The sequence below is a fragment of the Cyanistes caeruleus genome, chromosome 29, assembly GCF_971803275.1.
Source record: "Cyanistes caeruleus chromosome 29, bCyaCae1.hap1.1, whole genome shotgun sequence".
In the NCBI taxonomy this organism is placed as follows: Eukaryota; Metazoa; Chordata; class Aves; order Passeriformes; family Paridae; genus Cyanistes; species Cyanistes caeruleus.
Window position 1 is genome coordinate 2792519 of NC_141729.1, and position 17503 is coordinate 2810021.

The 17503-nt window shown below is 50.9% G+C and overlaps 1 protein-coding gene across 3 annotated transcripts in view; it reads left to right on the forward strand.

Annotated features, from left to right (window-relative positions):
* DPYSL2 (dihydropyrimidinase like 2) overlaps window positions 1–17503 on the forward strand; it is a 56425-nt gene that overhangs the window by 5789 nt on the left and 33133 nt on the right. For 2 of the 3 annotated variants that reach the window (XM_023940709.2, XM_086865697.1), the window contains 2 exons: window positions 9404–9492; window positions 10721–10905. In XM_023940709.2, coding sequence (XP_023796477.1) covers window positions 9404–9492; window positions 10721–10905 — 274 coding nt within the window. Of the gene's footprint in view, window positions 1–5280; window positions 5641–9403; window positions 9493–10720; window positions 10906–17503 lie in introns of those variants that run through there. The other variant, XM_086865696.1, reaches the window with a different exon arrangement.

Genomic DNA, 17503 nt, shown 5'->3' on the forward strand with positions numbered 1-17503 from the left:
CATTTTTCCCCCGAGTCATGATCATCCTGCACCTCAGAGGAAGGCAAAGCCAGCTGGCACAAGCAGGGACAGCAGTGGCAGAGAGCCTGATGCTTTGCCCTGTTGGTTTTTTGGGGAAGGAGAAGGGATTATAGTGGTAAAAAACTGAAACAGCCATTTCTTAGCCCCTAGCCATGAATCCCATGGACCTGGGGGTGCCAGAGGATGAAAGGGAGAGGCAGTGACAGCGAGGCCTGAATGTCCCATGCCTTTGTTCCAGAAATTCTGCATTTAGCTGCGGTGCAGGTCAGGGCAGGATGTGACTGTGAGCAGTTTGAAGAGAATAGCACATTTTTTCTGTGAATTGTACAGCCCCTGACAGAGCAGCCCCTGTCTGGAACCCAGAAGAGAGCCTGGCTCATTCCCGGGTCCATGATGGGGAATTAACTCTGCCAGGATTGTTTAAGGACAATTCACATCATGGTGCTCAGGACATTTCCTCCAAGAAGCACACTCCAACACTAACAGCCTTCTTAAAATGCTATTTTGGAGCCTCCTGAAGGGTTCTCTGGATATTAAGAGAAAGCAAATCAATTGGAAGGTTAATTTTAATTTGCAGATCAAATGTACATTTCGATTGACCAGTTTGTGTGGCTAGAAAGTGAATCTTACCCTGATAAAATGTGATAGTGGGTATGAAAAAAAAAAAATAAATCAGGCTGTTTCTCTGAGAAGCTGTGTGATTTTTACCTCCTCATAGTAATGTTTGACCCCACCCATGGTCAATTCTATGCCATGACTCTTAATTTGAATTTTCTTCTGTAAGATAATAAGAGATGCTCATTGTCAAGTACAAGTCCCCTCAGTAATTTAATTTACAGTGATTAATAAAGGACAGTTCTTTCATCATTTTCTGGGAAGGACAGATATAACTCCTCCTGCCATGTATCAGCCTGGATTTAATCCTCTCTACACTTCCTAGGATGCAGGAGGTTCCTGGATCCGTAGAAAACTCCTTTAAAATCACTGAGAGTTGGAGCTGATGCAATAATTGGCATTGGCAAGACCATGACAGAAAATTAGAGCCTGATGGGTGAACTCCTGAAAGCTCTTTTGGCCCAGTTTACTTAAATCCATCTCCAATCCCTCTTTTCATTAAGTTTTAAAATGGATATTTCCATTTGCAGGTTTTTTAATTTCATGGCAAAATGCCATTGTGGACACACCTTTAAGTATGCATTAGGAGGAGAAGCAATTTGGGCGTTGCAGAAATTCTGTGGGCTTTGTTGCCATTACACTAAAATTCCACAGAGGAAGCAACTCTTTTTAATGCTTCTTTTCCCAGCCATCCAGTAACTCCACAGTGGGAATAAAATTCTTTTCCAAGTGCTTTATGGTAGTTCACAGAATCTGTGAGTTACGATTCAGAGCTGATGTAAATTGATTTCCACTGATGCCTGTGCTGATTTATTTCAGCATAGATTTATTTTGATGATTTTAGCATAGAGATTCTCATATTCCTGTGCCATTTTCCCTCTGGACCTTTGCAGGATATAAATTTAGACATATATATGTTCCTTTAACATGAAAGAAGTTTTTGCTGCCAAGAACCTCACAAGAAGTGCTGCAGCAGCTGGCCAGGAAGGGCTGAGGATGATCCTGGCCAATATTCCCCCCAATACCTGAAGCCTGAGGATGGCTCAGGGACGCTCTTTATTAGCATTAATTGTTGCTCATTAATGTGACACCTTTAATTTTAGCCTGTTCAGCCCCCTGTGTGCATTAACAGACCTGTGGAAGACAAAGTGCACCAGCACTATCCAGAAATCCCATCACTTCCCACAATATCCTGGCACTGCTGTGGGGCAGTGGGGCCAGATCCAGCCCTGCCAGGATTTAAGGAGGGAGTTCAATTCTCTTCTCTTACCAAAGGACCCAACTCCTGCCCCTGATGTTTCATAGCTACTTTTCTTCCTTTAACTTGCGAAGGAATTTATACAAAAATAGAGATTTACCAGAGGAATTACTCAGAGAATCATGGAACAGTTTGGGTTGGAAAGAACCTTAAAGCTCATCCAGTTCCAAACCCCTGCCAAGGGCAGGGACATCTTCCACTGGACCAGATTGCTCCAAGCTCTATCAGAACTAGCCAAAAAGATGCACCTCAGTAATTCCAGGCTGTTCCCCACTTGTTCTCATCCCAACATTGTCCATTAGCTTTTCTCCTCCCTTCCTGATCACCTCCCCTCATATGAGATTATACAACAGGCAATTTCCATTCTTCACCTTTGTTTAACAAGGCTAAATAAGCCAGTTTGCAACTACAGTAATTTTAAAATGACATATTTTGACAACCTTTTAGCTCATTGCTAAAAGCAAACAGGCATGCTGATGTGGTGTGATGGAGCTAAGGGACACGCTTGGGAGCTCAATTCTGGTCAAATCATGCAAGTTTTAAAAATCTGGTGCTGCGTAGATGTTGCATCTTCAACAACTGTGTTTTTCCAGCCCTTTAATCTCTGAATTTATTTCATTCTGTGCTACTTAGGTTCTTGCAGCAGGGTGATGAGAAAGACAAGCTAAGTGTCACCTGAAGATTGCTTATTGCTTTCTGAGCCTAGTCACTGCTGGATCCAGGTTATGGAATATGTGATTATGGAACACTCAACATTCAAGAACTGCTGCTCTGAATTAAGTCCATGATGCAGTAGGAAGCTTTTTGAAAATAATAATAATAATAAAAAATTGAGATAGGTGTGTTTGGGCAGCTGAGATGGGCTCTAGGTGTGGTGGTGATCCACTGCCCATGGCATGGGTGCCAGCTCCCAACCTTGGGCAGTGTGTGATTCCTCTCTGCTACTCTCCTACATGCAAAAAAAGGCATGGAACCATTCAGATATGAAACTGAGGAGGAAAACGAGCATCAAAGAGAAAAAAAAAATGGAACAGTTGTGCTGTCTAAATTTAGAGACCTGATGTAGATTCTTGCTGCCATGTTCTGAGCAAAAATTATGCTAAGGTTTCAAAACTTCTTCAAGCACACCATCAGAGGCTCAGGAAAACTCATTCAGGGTTGTCTATTCTAATCATGAAATCAAAATAAACCCTACAGGCTGGCAAATTAATTTTTTAATTTGCCACTGTCATAATGAGCCACTTTTTCATTTGTTGTTAATTGGATATTAACTGATTGACATATCAGCTCTTTAAGTATTGTGTGATATCCTACCTATACCCAGGAAAAAAACCCCTTCACTATTTTCCTTAGAGCTTCCTGTGAAGAAATGAACATAGAAGGTCCTGGTAGGAGTCTGTTTGAACAGATGTTGTCTTTATAATGGTTTATTGCTCTCCTAGACCAAAGGTTTCATTTCTTACTGGCTGTGCACAGTGTGTTTGGGTATGTAGACATCATAATTCCGTGGCAGGCAAAGATGCAGTTTGTGTGGTGTGAAATTCATCATGGGTGAGGGAAGAAGGTAAGTCTTTGATCGTTCATTATCAGTTATAACCTTCAAGCAGAAGTGAATGTGTGGCACTGAGCTCTCCAAAAAGTGTGTTGTACCTTACCCCAGCACAGCTGATGGCAGAGGAACCTGCGGGGCCACGGATCCCTTCCCTGCACTGGGACAAGTGCACTGTCAACACTGAGGAGATATTTACGCCATTTAATGCATTTCTTTCCTTGAAGTACCAGCTTATGGAGTTCAGGGAGTGAGAAATTTGACTCCAAGTGTGACTGAAACATGGAGCACGGAGTTGGCAGCACTGGAGTAGTAAGGAATGGCCCGAGGGAGCGGAGAGGACCCCCACGCCCGGGTGCGTAGCTCTGAGCCCACATTTCCCTGGCACTAAAGCCTCAGGTTAGTGACCACAGGTGTCTGCGGGGGGTGGATCCGGGCTGGATTTTCTGGACCAGGTGTGGGAGAAGGCAGACTGGGGAAACAAAGGGTGGCGAGCGGCTTCAAATCTTCATTTCCCCGCTCCTCTCTCCCCACCCCCGCCCCCCTCCCCAATTTGCTAACCGGGAGCGCCAGGAAGGGTGGGCTGAGGACAAAGAAGCCGGAAAGCAGCGAGTTCCCCACCGGGCATCCCCCGGGAATGGGGGGATCGCTCCCGCTCCTGCCGGCATGGAATGCTGCCCCGGCGGGGGATGCACGGGGCTGGCCGCACCCCAGGGATGGAGGGATCATTCCCGTTCCTCCCGGGGATCTCACAGCCCGGGCGGGGAATAAAACGGGCTGTTCGCATCCCCCAAGGGCTCGTTCCGCAGAGCCCCGCCCAGCGCTGCGGCTTCACTGAGCCGGGGCCCCGGGAAGCGCTTGGGTGGGAGCGGGGCCCGGGCGGCGCATCCCGATGGACTCCAGCCCGTGTATCCCGAGATATCCCGAGGTATCCCGAGGTATCCCAGTCCATCCCGAGATATCCCGAGATATCCCGAGGTATCCCGAGGTATCCCAGTCCATCCCGAGATATCCCGAGGTATCCCGAGGTATCCCAGTCCATCCCGAGGTACCCCAGTCTATCCCAGTCTACCCCGAGGTATCCCAGGGTATCCCAGTCTATCCCAGTCCATCCCGAGGTATCCCAGTCTATCCCAGTCTATCCCAGTCCATCCCAGTCTATCCCAGTCTATCCCAGTCCATCCCAGTCCATCCCAGTCTATCCCAGTCCATCCCAGTCTATCCCAGTCCATCCCAGTCTATCCCAGTCCATCCCAGTCCATCCCAGTCTATCCCAGTCTATCCCAGTCCATCCCAGTCCATCCCAGTCTATCCCAGTCCATCCCAGTCTATCCCAGTCTATCCCGAGGTATCCCAGTCCATCCCAGTCCATCCCAGTCTATCCCAGTCCATCCCAGTCCATCCCAGTCTATCCCAGTCCATCCCAGTCCATCCCAGTCTATCCCAGTCCATCCCAGTCCATCCCAGTCTATCCCGAGGCCGCAGCTCCCCGTCCCCGCTCCCGCTCCCCGCCGCCTGCACCGCGCAGCCCCGCCCACCGCTCATTTGCATTCCGGCGCGTCTCCCGCTCTCCCATTGGTCCTCGCCCGCCGCTGATTTGCATCTCTTTGGGCTCTCAGCCAATGGCGCGGCGCAGCGGGCGGGCGGGACCCGGGAGCGTCGAGGGCCGCATGCGCAGCTCCCGCCCCGCGGCCGCGCCGGGCTGGGCCGGGCTTGGCTGGGCTGGGCTGGGCCGGGCTTGGCTGGGCTGGGCCGGGCTTTGCCGGGGCTGGGCCGGGCTTTGCCGGGGCTGGGCCGGGCTGGGCCGGGCTCCGGGCACAGGGAAGAAAGGGAGACGCGCGGGGCTGGCTGCGTCTCCCGTTGCTGCCATTGCGGAGAGCACGGATCGCCTCCCGCGCCGCGCCCCCCCCCGCTCCCCTTCCCTGGGATCGCAGTGATTTGGCCTCGGGGGATTTATTTTTGTTCTGGGGTTTTTGTGGTTTTTTTTTTTGTGTGTGGCTTTTTTTTTTTTTTTTTTTTTAAATCTACACACTGCTGAAGGGGAGGTCGCAGTTGCTGCGCGGGAGACAATAGCGGTGCAGCAGCCGCCGCGCTTCTCTTAAAGAAAAAAAAAAAAATAGCATTATTGAATAAATACATCGGGGCTTGATTTCCCAAGATGTCTTATCAGGGGAAGAAAAATATTCCGCGGATCACGGTGAGTGGAGCGCGGGGGAATAGCGGCGGGGAAGGGGGAGGGGTGCGCGGGGATGGAGCCCTTTGTGTGCCGGAGCGATGCGGGGCTGGGGCAGGATAATGGGATCAGGGATAATGCGGCGCTTCCTGTGCTGCAGCGCCGGGGGGGCCGGGGTCGGTGGGGCTGAGCCCCGGCCGGGGGCGGATTCAGCGGCATCGCCCCGCGGCAGCGCAGCGCCGGCCCCGCCGGGGAACGGGGACACGGAGGGGGCTCGGCAGCCTCCGCCTGTGCCCGGGGAGGGCTCCCTGCCCTGGGGCTGTGCCCGGGGAGAGCTCGGTGCCCTGGGGCTGTGTCCGGGGAGGGCTCCCCCTGCCCTGGGGCTGTGCCCGGGAGGGGCTCGGTGCCCTGGGGCTGTGCCCGGGGAGGGGTCCCTGCCCTCCGCCTGTGCCCGGGAGGGGCTCGGTGCCCTGGGGCTGTGCCCGGGGAGGGCTCCCTGCCCTCCGCCTGTGCCCGGGGAGGGCTCCCTGCCCTGGGGCTGTGCCCGGGGAGGGCTCCCTGCCCTGGGGCTGTGCCCGGGGAGGGCTCGGTGCCCTGGGGCTGTGCCCGGGGAGAGCTCCCTGCCCTCCGCCTGTGCCCGGGGAGGGCTCGGTGCCCTCGGGCTGTGCCCGGGGAGAGCTCCCTGCCCTCCGCCTGTGCCCGGGAGGGGCTCGGCAGCCTCCGCCTGTGCCCGGGGAGAGCTCCCCCTGCCCTGGGGCTGTGCCCGGAGGGTCTCTCCCTGCCCTGGGGCTGTGCCCGGAGGGTCTCTCCCTGCCCTGGGGCTGTGCCCGGAGGAGCTCGGTGCCCTGGGGCTGTGCCCGGAGGGTCTCTCCCTGCCCTGGGGCTGTGCCCGGAGGGTCTCTCCCTGCCCTGGGGCTGTGTCCGGAGGGTCTCTCCCTGCCCTGGGGCTGTGTCCGGAGGGTCTCTCCCTGCCCTGGGGCTGTGTCCGGAGGCGCTCGGTGCCTGCCCGGGGGCTCCATCCCCGCCCGCCCCAGCCCGGTGAAGGGCGGCTCCGGGCGGGGGGATCAGCTCGGGACCCCAATCCCCGCCGGGCTGGCGCTGGGGGTTTTCCAGGATCGCCTTTTCTTCGCCAGGAAGCTTCTGGCAAGGCGCAGGTTTCGGTGCGGTCCTGGGGGAGCAGGGAAGGAGCCGTTATATAAAGCCCTGCCTCGGTCTCCTTGTTGTGGGAGCCGATTTAGGGCAGGTATTGCAGATCCAAGGGTACCAACTTTTGGTTACGTAAGATTTCCTCGCCTAACGGGCTGCTGGAGCCGCTTATTTTTTTTTCTGGACACGGGAGATTTTCATCCTTGGCTGCGGTTCCTCACCTTCCCCACGGACACACCCTTCCCCGTCCTCCTTCCTCATCCTCGGGGGCAGGAAAAGGAGCTCTGAAACGGGGCTTTGACGTGTTTGGTTTGGGCAGGAGTCGCTGATTGTACAATTGCAATGATTGAGGAAGGCAGGGGAAGTGCAAAATGGTTATTGATAATTGGAGCATCCTTCTGGCTTTCAATTATTTTTTCTCTGCGGAGGGAAGTCAGTTTCCCACGAGAGTCCAGTGGTAAAGAGTTTAAAAAAGCTGCCTCTGTTCAAAGGGCGATGGAGGCTCCTGCTGAATCCCTGTCACAGCCCAGGAGTAGCATGACGCATTTTTCTTCTGGCTGATCGCTCTGATTTATGTTCTGTGCAGCCAATCCTCCTGCAAAGGGGTAGGAAAAATCAGATTCTGCTTCTGTTTGCTGTTGTGCAAACCTGGGATTATCAGCCGAGGCTAATGCTGGAAAAAGGAGGATAATGGATGTGTGGCTGCCCTGATTCTGCGGCTGAATAGACACAGATTTGATGGCAGGCCCTCGAAGGGATGCGAGCTGCCTGTGCTTTTGTCTCCAAGGTGGTTGAGATGAGTAGGAGGATTTGTCCTGATCTCAGCCCTCTCAAGAACCCAGCAGCAGCCCTGGCTACTGCCAGAAGCACCATTAAAATGCTCCAGGCTGCGTTTCTGTGGCCACTTTACATATATTTTTTCCCTTCTTCTTCCCTAATTGATGCCCAGTGTGTGAGGACTTGGGCTGTTGGTGACATCCATGGCCAGGCTTTCCCATTTTAATGGCACAAGGAGCCTGCACTGGAGGTGGGCACCAATGCTGCCATGCTGCTGGAAATGGTAAACATGTAGGACAGTTTGCTGGAGAGGCTGCCATTGAACGATAAGTGGGTTTTTCACACCCCCCATTAATTCACCCAGGCTTATTGGCATTTGCAGCAGCTCCTAAATTTAAATTTTGGGGGTTTCTTTGTATTTGAAACCGGTGGTGTTATGCAGGGGAACTCTTCATTGCAGCAGGATGAGGAAGGAGAAGGAGGACAGGAGGGAGATGGATTTCACATCTCCTAGATGTTAAGCAGTGATATAAAAGATGGATATAATGGTATAAATCAGTATCTGATGCAATCCACGGAGCCCTCTTGGTGTTAAAAGAGCCGTGCCAGTTTTGAATTGGGTGCTCCAACTCATCAGTTTTATTATGAGGAATTTGGGAAAATGCCTGATTGCTCCTTCTGTTTGACCAGTGGAGTTGGCACCTCAAAATCAGGGCCCTGAGCACCCCTGTCACTGGTTTATATGTATTTTTCTGTAAGTCCATGGCACCTCTGAGTTAAAAGTCCAGCTTTGGATTTCGCCCAGCCTTTGGCTGTGCTGGTATCGCTTTGTTCTCTTCCAGAGGTGTTTTTGTGAGGAGGGAGAGAAGAATCAGAGTAAGTACAAGCGCAGATCTGAGGGCCAAAGGTGTGGTTTAAACCAAAGACTCACAGCATGTATATGTGCTTTGCTTTAAATATTCATCTGCTCTAAAAATGCATCTGTGATGGGGATGTCGCAGCCACTTTTAACTCTCCTCCCCATCAGGAGCTCTGCAGTGGGTTTCACTCTTGTTTATGACTACTGAAAAATAACCAAACTAAAACCCAAAAACCAACATTTGTTTTTGACCTAAAATCTTGCAGAAGCAAGCTGTAACCTTGGCTGGAATAAAATCACACTGCCTGATAGCTGCCTTTTTATAATTACCTTCCTGTTCCTGCCAAACTGTCTTCTAATTTGAGGGAATTTTAATAACCATTTTGTATCTCCTTCCTTTAACCCCGATTTGCTAAATAGGTACATATTTCCATCTGGTTCTGCAGTGGTGCTCTGGATCCACTGCATCCAAACATCACTGAATTGGACCAAAGAGTTTGTTTGTGTTGTGTAACCCCTGGCAACAGACTTTTGGGCCATTTCCCTGACAGCAGTTGACTCACGTTGAGCCAAGCAGTGACTCCACTGTGTGGGTGCATATAGGAAATTCTGCGTACAACCAAGGCAGAAAAAAATGTGTGCTGTGGTTCTGACACACCCCTCCAAGTGTTATTTAGTGCTGCAGGTGATGGTGGCAGGCTTCAGGTAGGAGTGAGGCTGCCAGAGTCGACAAGACTGCTGAAGCCCACCTCTATCCTCATTCTAATTTTTTAAATTTTTTTTTTATTTTATTTTTGATCATCAGTGATGAAAGGCCTTGCTGATGAAATAAAGCATTTTATCTTTCCAGTTGAAAGTGCAGCAGTTGACTCGTGTTTTGATGTGTGCTGGTGAATAATGCAGAGGTTGTTGCCTTCCCTCCTCTTTCATCTCTGGAGTGACACTGCAGACTGTCAGGTCTCCCACTGAATAATTGTGTCTTGTGTTGTGCTTCTTTTGTTGTAGAGCGATCGTCTTTTGATCAAAGGTGGTAAAATAGTTAATGACGACCAGTCCTTCTATGCAGACATTTACATGGAGGATGGGTTGATAAAGTAAGTGAAGCCTCGTGGTGGGAGTGGGGATGTACAGAAATGCACTGCAGATTGGCTGGAATAGCTTAATCTCAGAGAGCTCTATTAAATTGCAGTGAAAAATGAATATTTCCACTGGTGTCTAGTGAAGGAGCTTTAAAAGCAGGGTGTTGAATAAATAAACAACTGGGCCCAAACCCTGCTGGCTCCAAGGAGGTACTTACATGTGCTTAATTTTAGCCATGTGAGCAGCCCCATGCTGAGATGACACATGTGTTTGAAGTTATCTGTGCTGTAAAGTTTCACTGAGTTATGACTTCAGATATTTTGAATCCAGAGTTCAGCATCCCAACACAGTTAATTCTCTTTTAGTCTTGGAGGCTGGACTTAGGTGACCTCTGGAAGTCTCTTGCAGTGCTGACTTCTCTGGGTCTGTGATGCAAGGATCACTCCAACGCCCCCTCAAGTGAAAAAGGACCCTGTAGTGGAAGAGGTTCAGACCTCTTTCTGTGTTTTCAGGCCTGAAACATGTGTTCCTGGCACATTAAATGTGTTACAGATTTCTTTGGAAAATTACTCCTAGGAAAAAACGGACAAGCCAGAGGTTACAAACAAGGAATTTTCCTGTTCTGGCTAAACAGCCAGCACATGTGCTTTCTTAATCAAGGTTAAAAGTTAAAGGAGCCAGCTAGAGACAGCTAATTAATTGCATCCACTACTGCACTGCTGAAAATAGGTCTGTGAAGAGCTGGACTGGAGAGACCTCTGAGGGTCTCACCAGGAATTTGGTAACCAATATCTGCTTGAATTTATGCTTGTTTCGGGACTCTGTAATACTTACACATGAGAAGAAGGTAGAAAATATAGAGGCAAATTTTTTTCCAGTGCTCCCAAACCAATGGTAACATCAAAATTGCTGTTAGAGAGCTGGAATCAAGTGTTGAGCTGCTGCTTAAAAAAGTCCAGGCCCAGTAAAGCTGTTTTTGGTGCAGTGATCATCCATGACCTGCACAGCCCCTTCCTGAAGGGTTCCTTCTTTTCTGAAGTCCTGAAGGAATTGCACACTTCACTCAGCATCGTGCAACTGCTTCCACAGGGAGAATAAAACTCCCTCAGCCCTGTGTGTGCTGGTGCTGTGCCCTGCTTTACATGGAAAAAGCAGCAGCTGGGCTAAGTGGCACAGGGGTGTTTGTTTACAGGCTGCTCATCTGGGTGTGCCTGACCTGCTCCTCCAAACCTCTTTCCCCAGGCAAATAGGGGAGAACCTGATCGTGCCAGGGGGAGTGAAAACCATCGAGGCCCACGGCAGGATGGTGATTCCCGGAGGGATCGACGTCCACACCCGCTTCCAGATGCCAGAGCAGGGGATGACATCTGCTGATGATTTCTTCCAAGGGACCAAGGCTGCGTTGGCTGGGGGCACCACCATGATCAGTAAGTGGCTGCTTTTCCTCTTACAGCAAAGCTGGGCTTTTCTCTTTCCCAGATAAGGACAGGAGCTGTGGGAGTCACCTTGTTCTGGACCAGTGGGTGATGTCTGGCCAGTTTGCTGGGAAGAGCTTGTGAGAATAGGGGTGCAAAAGCAGGACCCCAGGATTTCCCCATCTTGCAATTGTCACTCATTTCATCTGTCTTCCCTTGCTGGTGGTGTGACTTCAGCAGGTTTTTTGGTTTGCTCCTGCTGGTACCAGTGTCACTGTGACCTCTGGCTCCAGAGTGAGGAGCAGATCCCCCACATTCCTGTGCCTCGGTCCCTTGTCTGTGGAGAGGTATCTGTTGTATTTCTCACACCCAGAAGCCTTGCCAGTGTTCAGTGTGTCTTTGAAAACTTTCAAAACTTACTTCAGGATCTGCTTTAGCCACCAGGATTCTTGTTAACGTAGCTCTGTTTGTGCTCATGTCCTCCTCTGGAGAAAGAGAGGAATTGCAAAGTGAAAATACCTCAAAACAAAAAAGACAGACAGACTGACTTGTGCTGGCAGCAGGATTAGACACTCTTGGTGTTCTCATCTGCCTCTAAAATGCCTCAGGAAGGACTTTCAGGCTGTCTGGCCCTGCTTATGTTGGCCACAAGATCTTAAAACTTGTAATCTTGGTCATAACCTTGTAACCTTGCTTGAGCCAGAGGAAAAAAACAAACCCCTCTGTTTCAGGGCAGCTGGTCAGGTGTAAAAATCTACCATGGTGTCCCAGGCTCTGCTGCTGCAGGTGGGAATGAGGGATGAAGGTGTGAAGTGATCCAAAATCTGAGCATCTGACAGTCTTTCATGTACTCTCAGGTGCTGCCATTCCACAGAAGGGGAGTTCAGGTACAAAGGAATAAAAGAAGCTGGTTCAGAACAGGTATTAGTGTCTATTGTCCAGTCCATGGGTTGAAAGAGATCTTAGGCACAGCCAGGAACCAGCTTAACTCTGCTCAGTTCAAACCAAGCTCTGTGTGGACTGGAACATCCTCATCTCCCAGTGCTTGATTGTGAGCAGTCCTTGATCCCTGGCCTGGGGGGTGGACTTGAATTGATTGACAGGAGGCTGGAAATAGGTCTTGGTCTGATGCTTCAAAGAAGAAATCTTAAAATAACCCAGGACCTTATTTTTCATAACGTTATCACTTCAGAGCACGAGGTTTGTGCCTGAAGATAACCTCACCCACACAGGGGATGTGCTGTGGATGCTCCCTTTGTGCACACTGGTACCCAGTTCTCCTTCAAATCTTTCCTGTCCATTTAAATCAATAGCACTGAAATGTTTTTGTCATTTTCAGCCTCAGTTCATTGATGTTGTTTCGTTGGTTGCTCCTTTGTTAGGAGTACACCTGGTTCACACTTGAATTATCATTTTGTTCTTCCTTGTTAAGTTGAATTAGATCAAAATAACGTTTTCTGTCATCTGCACGTGACCTTTCAGCAGTACTATTCCCCTCAGTGGTACTTTTTGAAAGTAGAAATGGTTTGGAAATTTTTTTTTGGAGAAGCCCTTTGCTTTGGTTGCCTGATTTCACCACTGCAGAGCCTGCTGCTTCAGAAATCCTTATGTGTGTAAATATTTATTGCCCTTATGGCTGTAGTACCTGAATCCCTCACTAACAGTGAGATAACACTTTTCTGAGTTTGGGAGGTGGGAGAATACCCCATTCTATAATTTCTCCTTTTACAGCTGTGAAAATGAGCATAATTAGGATTGTGACCCTGGGCAAACCATTTAGGGGAGGCTGGTGATTAAACCTCACCATCCCGAGTGTCTCAGATTAAGACACCAAAATACAAAATCGTCTCTGAGCAACAACAACAAAAAAAACTTCCTAAAACTGCAGTAAGGACAAATTGGATTAAAACAGGATGATGGGGAGACATTTCTGATGGGTGGGAATCAGCAATGGGAGCACTGGGAAGCAGAATGAATGATCCAGAGCAGACTTCAAAGCTTTAGAGCCTCCTCCCTGTGTCAGCTCAGCTCTTTCTCTGAGCAAAATTACAGCACTTGCAGAAGTTTTTTCCACACTGAAGCCCTGGTGAACATTCTCTTGGTGGGTGGCCCTTGGGCTTCCCCAGAGCAGGTGGGAGTTGTGGTGGATGGCAGCATTTTGTCTCTTCTGATAAACAGGACAATATTTAGTGAACTGGATTCATGGTATCAGCCTGAAGGTGACACTCTTATCTCATTGTATATTTTAAATGCTGGGGTTTTCCAAAGGGAATCTTGCTCCTCCCGTGGATCCAGCTGTGTCTTTGTTCTTCAGTCTTTTTTTAGGAAAAAGCACCTCTTTTTGGATGTGAGATTTGTGGAAAAAGCCACCTGATTTCCTCATTAGTGCTTTAAGCAAACTTTGTATGATTTATTTACAAATAGCTTTGCCCCATCTGTTTCTCTGCTTTATGCATAACCCTCACTTTGGGCGCACCAACAGCTTCCTCAGCTGCATGCTTCAATTTGTTTCACATTTTTCATTCAGGAAGGCACTTTAAGGCTGTTTACATTACAATCATTTTGGGGAAATATTTATTTTGCATGCAGTTTTCAGTGAAATTGAACCAAGAACCTTGGTTAGGTTTCCACTGATGGTTTATAAAATTTGTGGATGAAATTCTGACTTTGGTGAGTTTTGGCATCGATCTGCAGTGCCAGGAATTCACCTGGAGGATCTGCTTTGGTGAACCTCATTTTCAGCTCAAATTCAAGGTTGCCCCTTTCAATCTCATGGCAGACACATCCAAGGGAAGCCCAGGGGTGTAACCTGCTCTTTCCAAGCCCTGTCCTCATTTGCTTGTTCCCCTCTAAATTCATTCCCTGCAGCATCAGGGAGGGGGATCAGATGGGTCCTGGTGTGGGGTGGAACAATTGAGGGTTTTTTGTGGCACCAGGGCAGATTGATCCTGGTGGGAAGCAGATCTAGCTCCAATCCAGGGCTTCCCAGCCCATCAGGAAAGGGGGGCTGGGGTGAGGATCCAAATCTGCCCTTTAGTCTCTCCATCCCTTGCTTTCCTGAGCCTTCCCTAGGCTGCTCCACTCAGGAGTTAGGGCTGATTTCTTTTTCTGCTGGCTCCCCTGAGGCCATCTGAGCAGGAATTCCAGCTATGATCCTTCTGTCTCTCCCCTCTGCAGTGCCAAAGGCAAGGCTCCAGCTGACTTTGCTAATGGAGGAACAAACAGAGTTGGTTTTGCCCGAAATGACGTATTGTGATATCTTTGTTTTTCTGCAGTGACAATTTGCACGCTCCTTTTCTCGGTCCCCACCTTAAAACAATATTGGTGTGGGTATGTCAGCTGAGCAGCCCTCCCCATGGGCTTTGGGATAACATTGCTCCAGGAAAAAAACTTGGATTCTCGCCCTTTTGAAATGTCAGAATGCAGTGTTTGGGCATTAAGTTGAAAGGAGAATTCCAGAATGCTCTGCAGAGAATTTTGAAGGAGAGAGGAGTATTAGATCTGCTCCAACCTGTTCTGGTCGCTTCCCTAAACTCCCCTGTGTTCCATGGGAAGAGAACAGTCCTCCCAGAGTTTTGCAAAAGGACCCTCTGTCTGAAGTTGCCCTTTACAAGAGGCCAAAATTTTGGTTTTTCATAGACTCCCAAACCATCCTGAGCTGGAAGGGACCTCCAAGGATCACCAAAACCCAAGGCCTGGCTCTGCACAAGACACATCTATTTTTGAGCCCGTTTTCCCAGCCTGAGCAGGTTAATACCCCAGCACATATCCCAGTCCCTGGAGCTGCCAGAGGAGGAGGAATCCCTGCTAGGAACAGGGCTGCCTCTCTCAGCCTGTTGATGGTTTGGTGGCTGATTAACTGTGATGGGTAAAATCCCCATCAGAATCAGTGGAAAATCTCGCCCTGATTTGAGCAGGGGCAGGATTGCCTCTCTCTGCTCCCAGGCCTGCAGGAGGGATGAAGAAGTTAAGCTCTGTATATTTACTGGTCTCTGATCCCTGAGCCTGTTTAATGTCCCAGTGAGAGCTCCATCCACCCAGGCCAGCTCTCACACACATTGGAGCCCCTCCTCCCAGACTCTGCCCCTTCTCTGGGATCTGCTGTCCTTGGGTGAAATCTCTTGCTGACATTGCCTCTCTTGACTCAGTCAACCACTGTTATAATCACAGAGAGAAATTACAGTGAGAGAAATGATAGCTTTTTCTGGCCTGGTGGCTTGGAAGCCAGCAGCCTTTTGAACTCAAGCAGCAGTTATCCTAATGACATGGGGAGGGAAGGCTGGGGAGGGGAGCCTGTTCATCTTGGGAAGTTCAGGAGATGAAGGGGAGCCTCACGAGGGCTGCTGTTGGCTCCCTAATTCCTGACCCTGCTATTAAAGAGCTCCTGTGGGCAGGGGTTTGGGCAGGGTTTGAGCTGCCCAGCTGCAATCAGACTCAAAGTGAGGTGACTCCAGTTCTCTCAGGTCATCCTGAAGATCACCACCTTGCTGGAAGGAGATGTTTCCAGTCAGGAATGATTCCTCACCTCTTGGGTTTTGATCTGAGAATGGAGCTGCCCCCAAGGAGATCAGACTCTGTAACAGTCTCAGCTTAAAGTGGGGTTCAGACAGGGTGAGGGTGTGGGGTGGTATTTAATCCCACCAGTGGAGATTAGATCCTGTTCTACCCAACTGGGTACATTTATTTTATATTATCAGGGTTAGTCCTGTGCTGCTCCAAACGGTGAGAGGAGGAGGAGGAGGAGGGAAGCAGAGACAGAAGGAGGTGACAGCAGTGGTCAGGCAGGGACTTGTGGCTGAGCTAGAATTATAAAACCAAGTGTTCTGCGTCCAAGAGCAGCGACCACAGAGCTGCAGTGTCTCCCCAGGTCCCTGGCTGTGTGTACACAGCCCTGCATTGTTCCACAGGCACCAGCCACAGTTTTGTTTCTCTTTGCACCCAGAGATGAAAGAGGAACTGTGCGCTGAGACCAGCCCTGCAGACGGCTCTGGCTCTGCCCTGGCTCTGGAGCTCGTTTCTCTTCCTGGCAGCGGTTCTTCTGCCCCAGAGAAATGTTTAATTCTCCAGAAACGTAGTGAAAATGTCCACACAATATTGGGGATTTCTGTGAGTGGGATTCCTTGCTGTCTGTGACTGGAATAATGGCATGGCCACACACTCCTGCCCTGTCCCTCCTCTCTCCAGCTCCCCTTGGTGCTTTTCACACCTCCAAAACCAGCCCTGGCCCTGATTCACCCTAAATCTCTTTGCTTCACCAGCTCCCAGCTTCCCGCTGCTGTGTTTGTACCTTTCATTCAGGGCAGCTTAAAATGCTCAATGAGAAAGTGAGCAGAGCTGGGCAGTTCCCTGGTGTGAGCTCCTCTTCCCGAGCTTTTAAACCCCTCTAAGTCCATTAGGCTCTGCCTGCAGTGGATTGTGCAGCCTCTCCTGGCTCCCAGCACATCCCAGCAGCGCTGGATGGGGTCCCCCATTGTTCTGCTGGGGATCCCAGTGGGGACCTGCCAAGCCCTTGCTGTCCCTCCCCAGAGAGCACAGGAGGAAACAGCTGTGCTCAGATGTGTTCTGTGTTTCTGTGTGTGCTCAGGATGGGGTTTGGACCCTTTTCTATTGTTGGCCAGGTCTGTGTGCTGGGAGAACAGGCTCCTGTGAGGAGCACACAAGGATTCAGGAGCTGTGCCTGGGGTGCTGCAGGAGGCCTGTGGTGTGGTGAGGTGGCTGTCACATACTCAGCTGGGCCCTCGTCCCCCTCAGTGCTGAAAGGTGAAATCTGTGGCCCTGGTGTTGGGCTGGAGTCCTGTGAAACCTCTGCAGTCCAGCCTGGCTTGAGTCAATCAGAAGATATTTTCTCTTTCCCATCTTTTCCTTTCCCAGGGCTGCTGAGGATCCTGCCCCATGCTCCTGAGCCTCCTGTGCCACTCCTGTGCCACTCCTGTGCCACTCCTGTGCCACCCCTGTGCCACCCCTGTGCCACCCCTGTGCCACCCCTGTGCCACCCCTGTGCCACCCCTGTGCCTCCTGTGCCTCCCTTCTGCCTCCTGTGCCACCCCTGTGCCACCCCTGAGCCACCCCTGTGCTTCCTGTGCCTCCCTTCTGCCTCCTGTGCCACCCCTCTGCCTCCTGTGCCACCCCTGTGCCACCCCTGTGCCACCCCTGTGCCACCCCTGTGCCTCCTGTGCCACCCCTGAGCCACCCCTGAGCCACCCCTGTGCCACCCCTGTGCCACCCCTGTGCCACCCCTGTGCCTCCTGTGCCACCCCTGTGCCACCCCTGTGCCACCCCTGTGCCTCCCTTCTGCCTCCTGAGCCACCCCTGTGCCTCCTGTGCCACCCCGTGCCACCCCTGTGCCTCCTGAGCCACCCCTGTGCCACCCCTGTGCCACCCCTGTGCCTCCTGAGCCACCTGAGCCACCCCTGTGCCACCCCTGTGCCACCCCTGTGCCACCCCTGTGCCACCCCTGTGCCACCCCTGTGCCTCCTGTGCCTCCCCTGTGCCTCCCCTGTGCCTCCCCTGTGCCTCCCCTGTGCCTCCCCTGTGCCTCCCCTGTGCCACCCCTGTGCCACCCCTGTGCCTCCTGTGCCACCTGAGCCACCCCTGTGCCACCCCTGTGCCT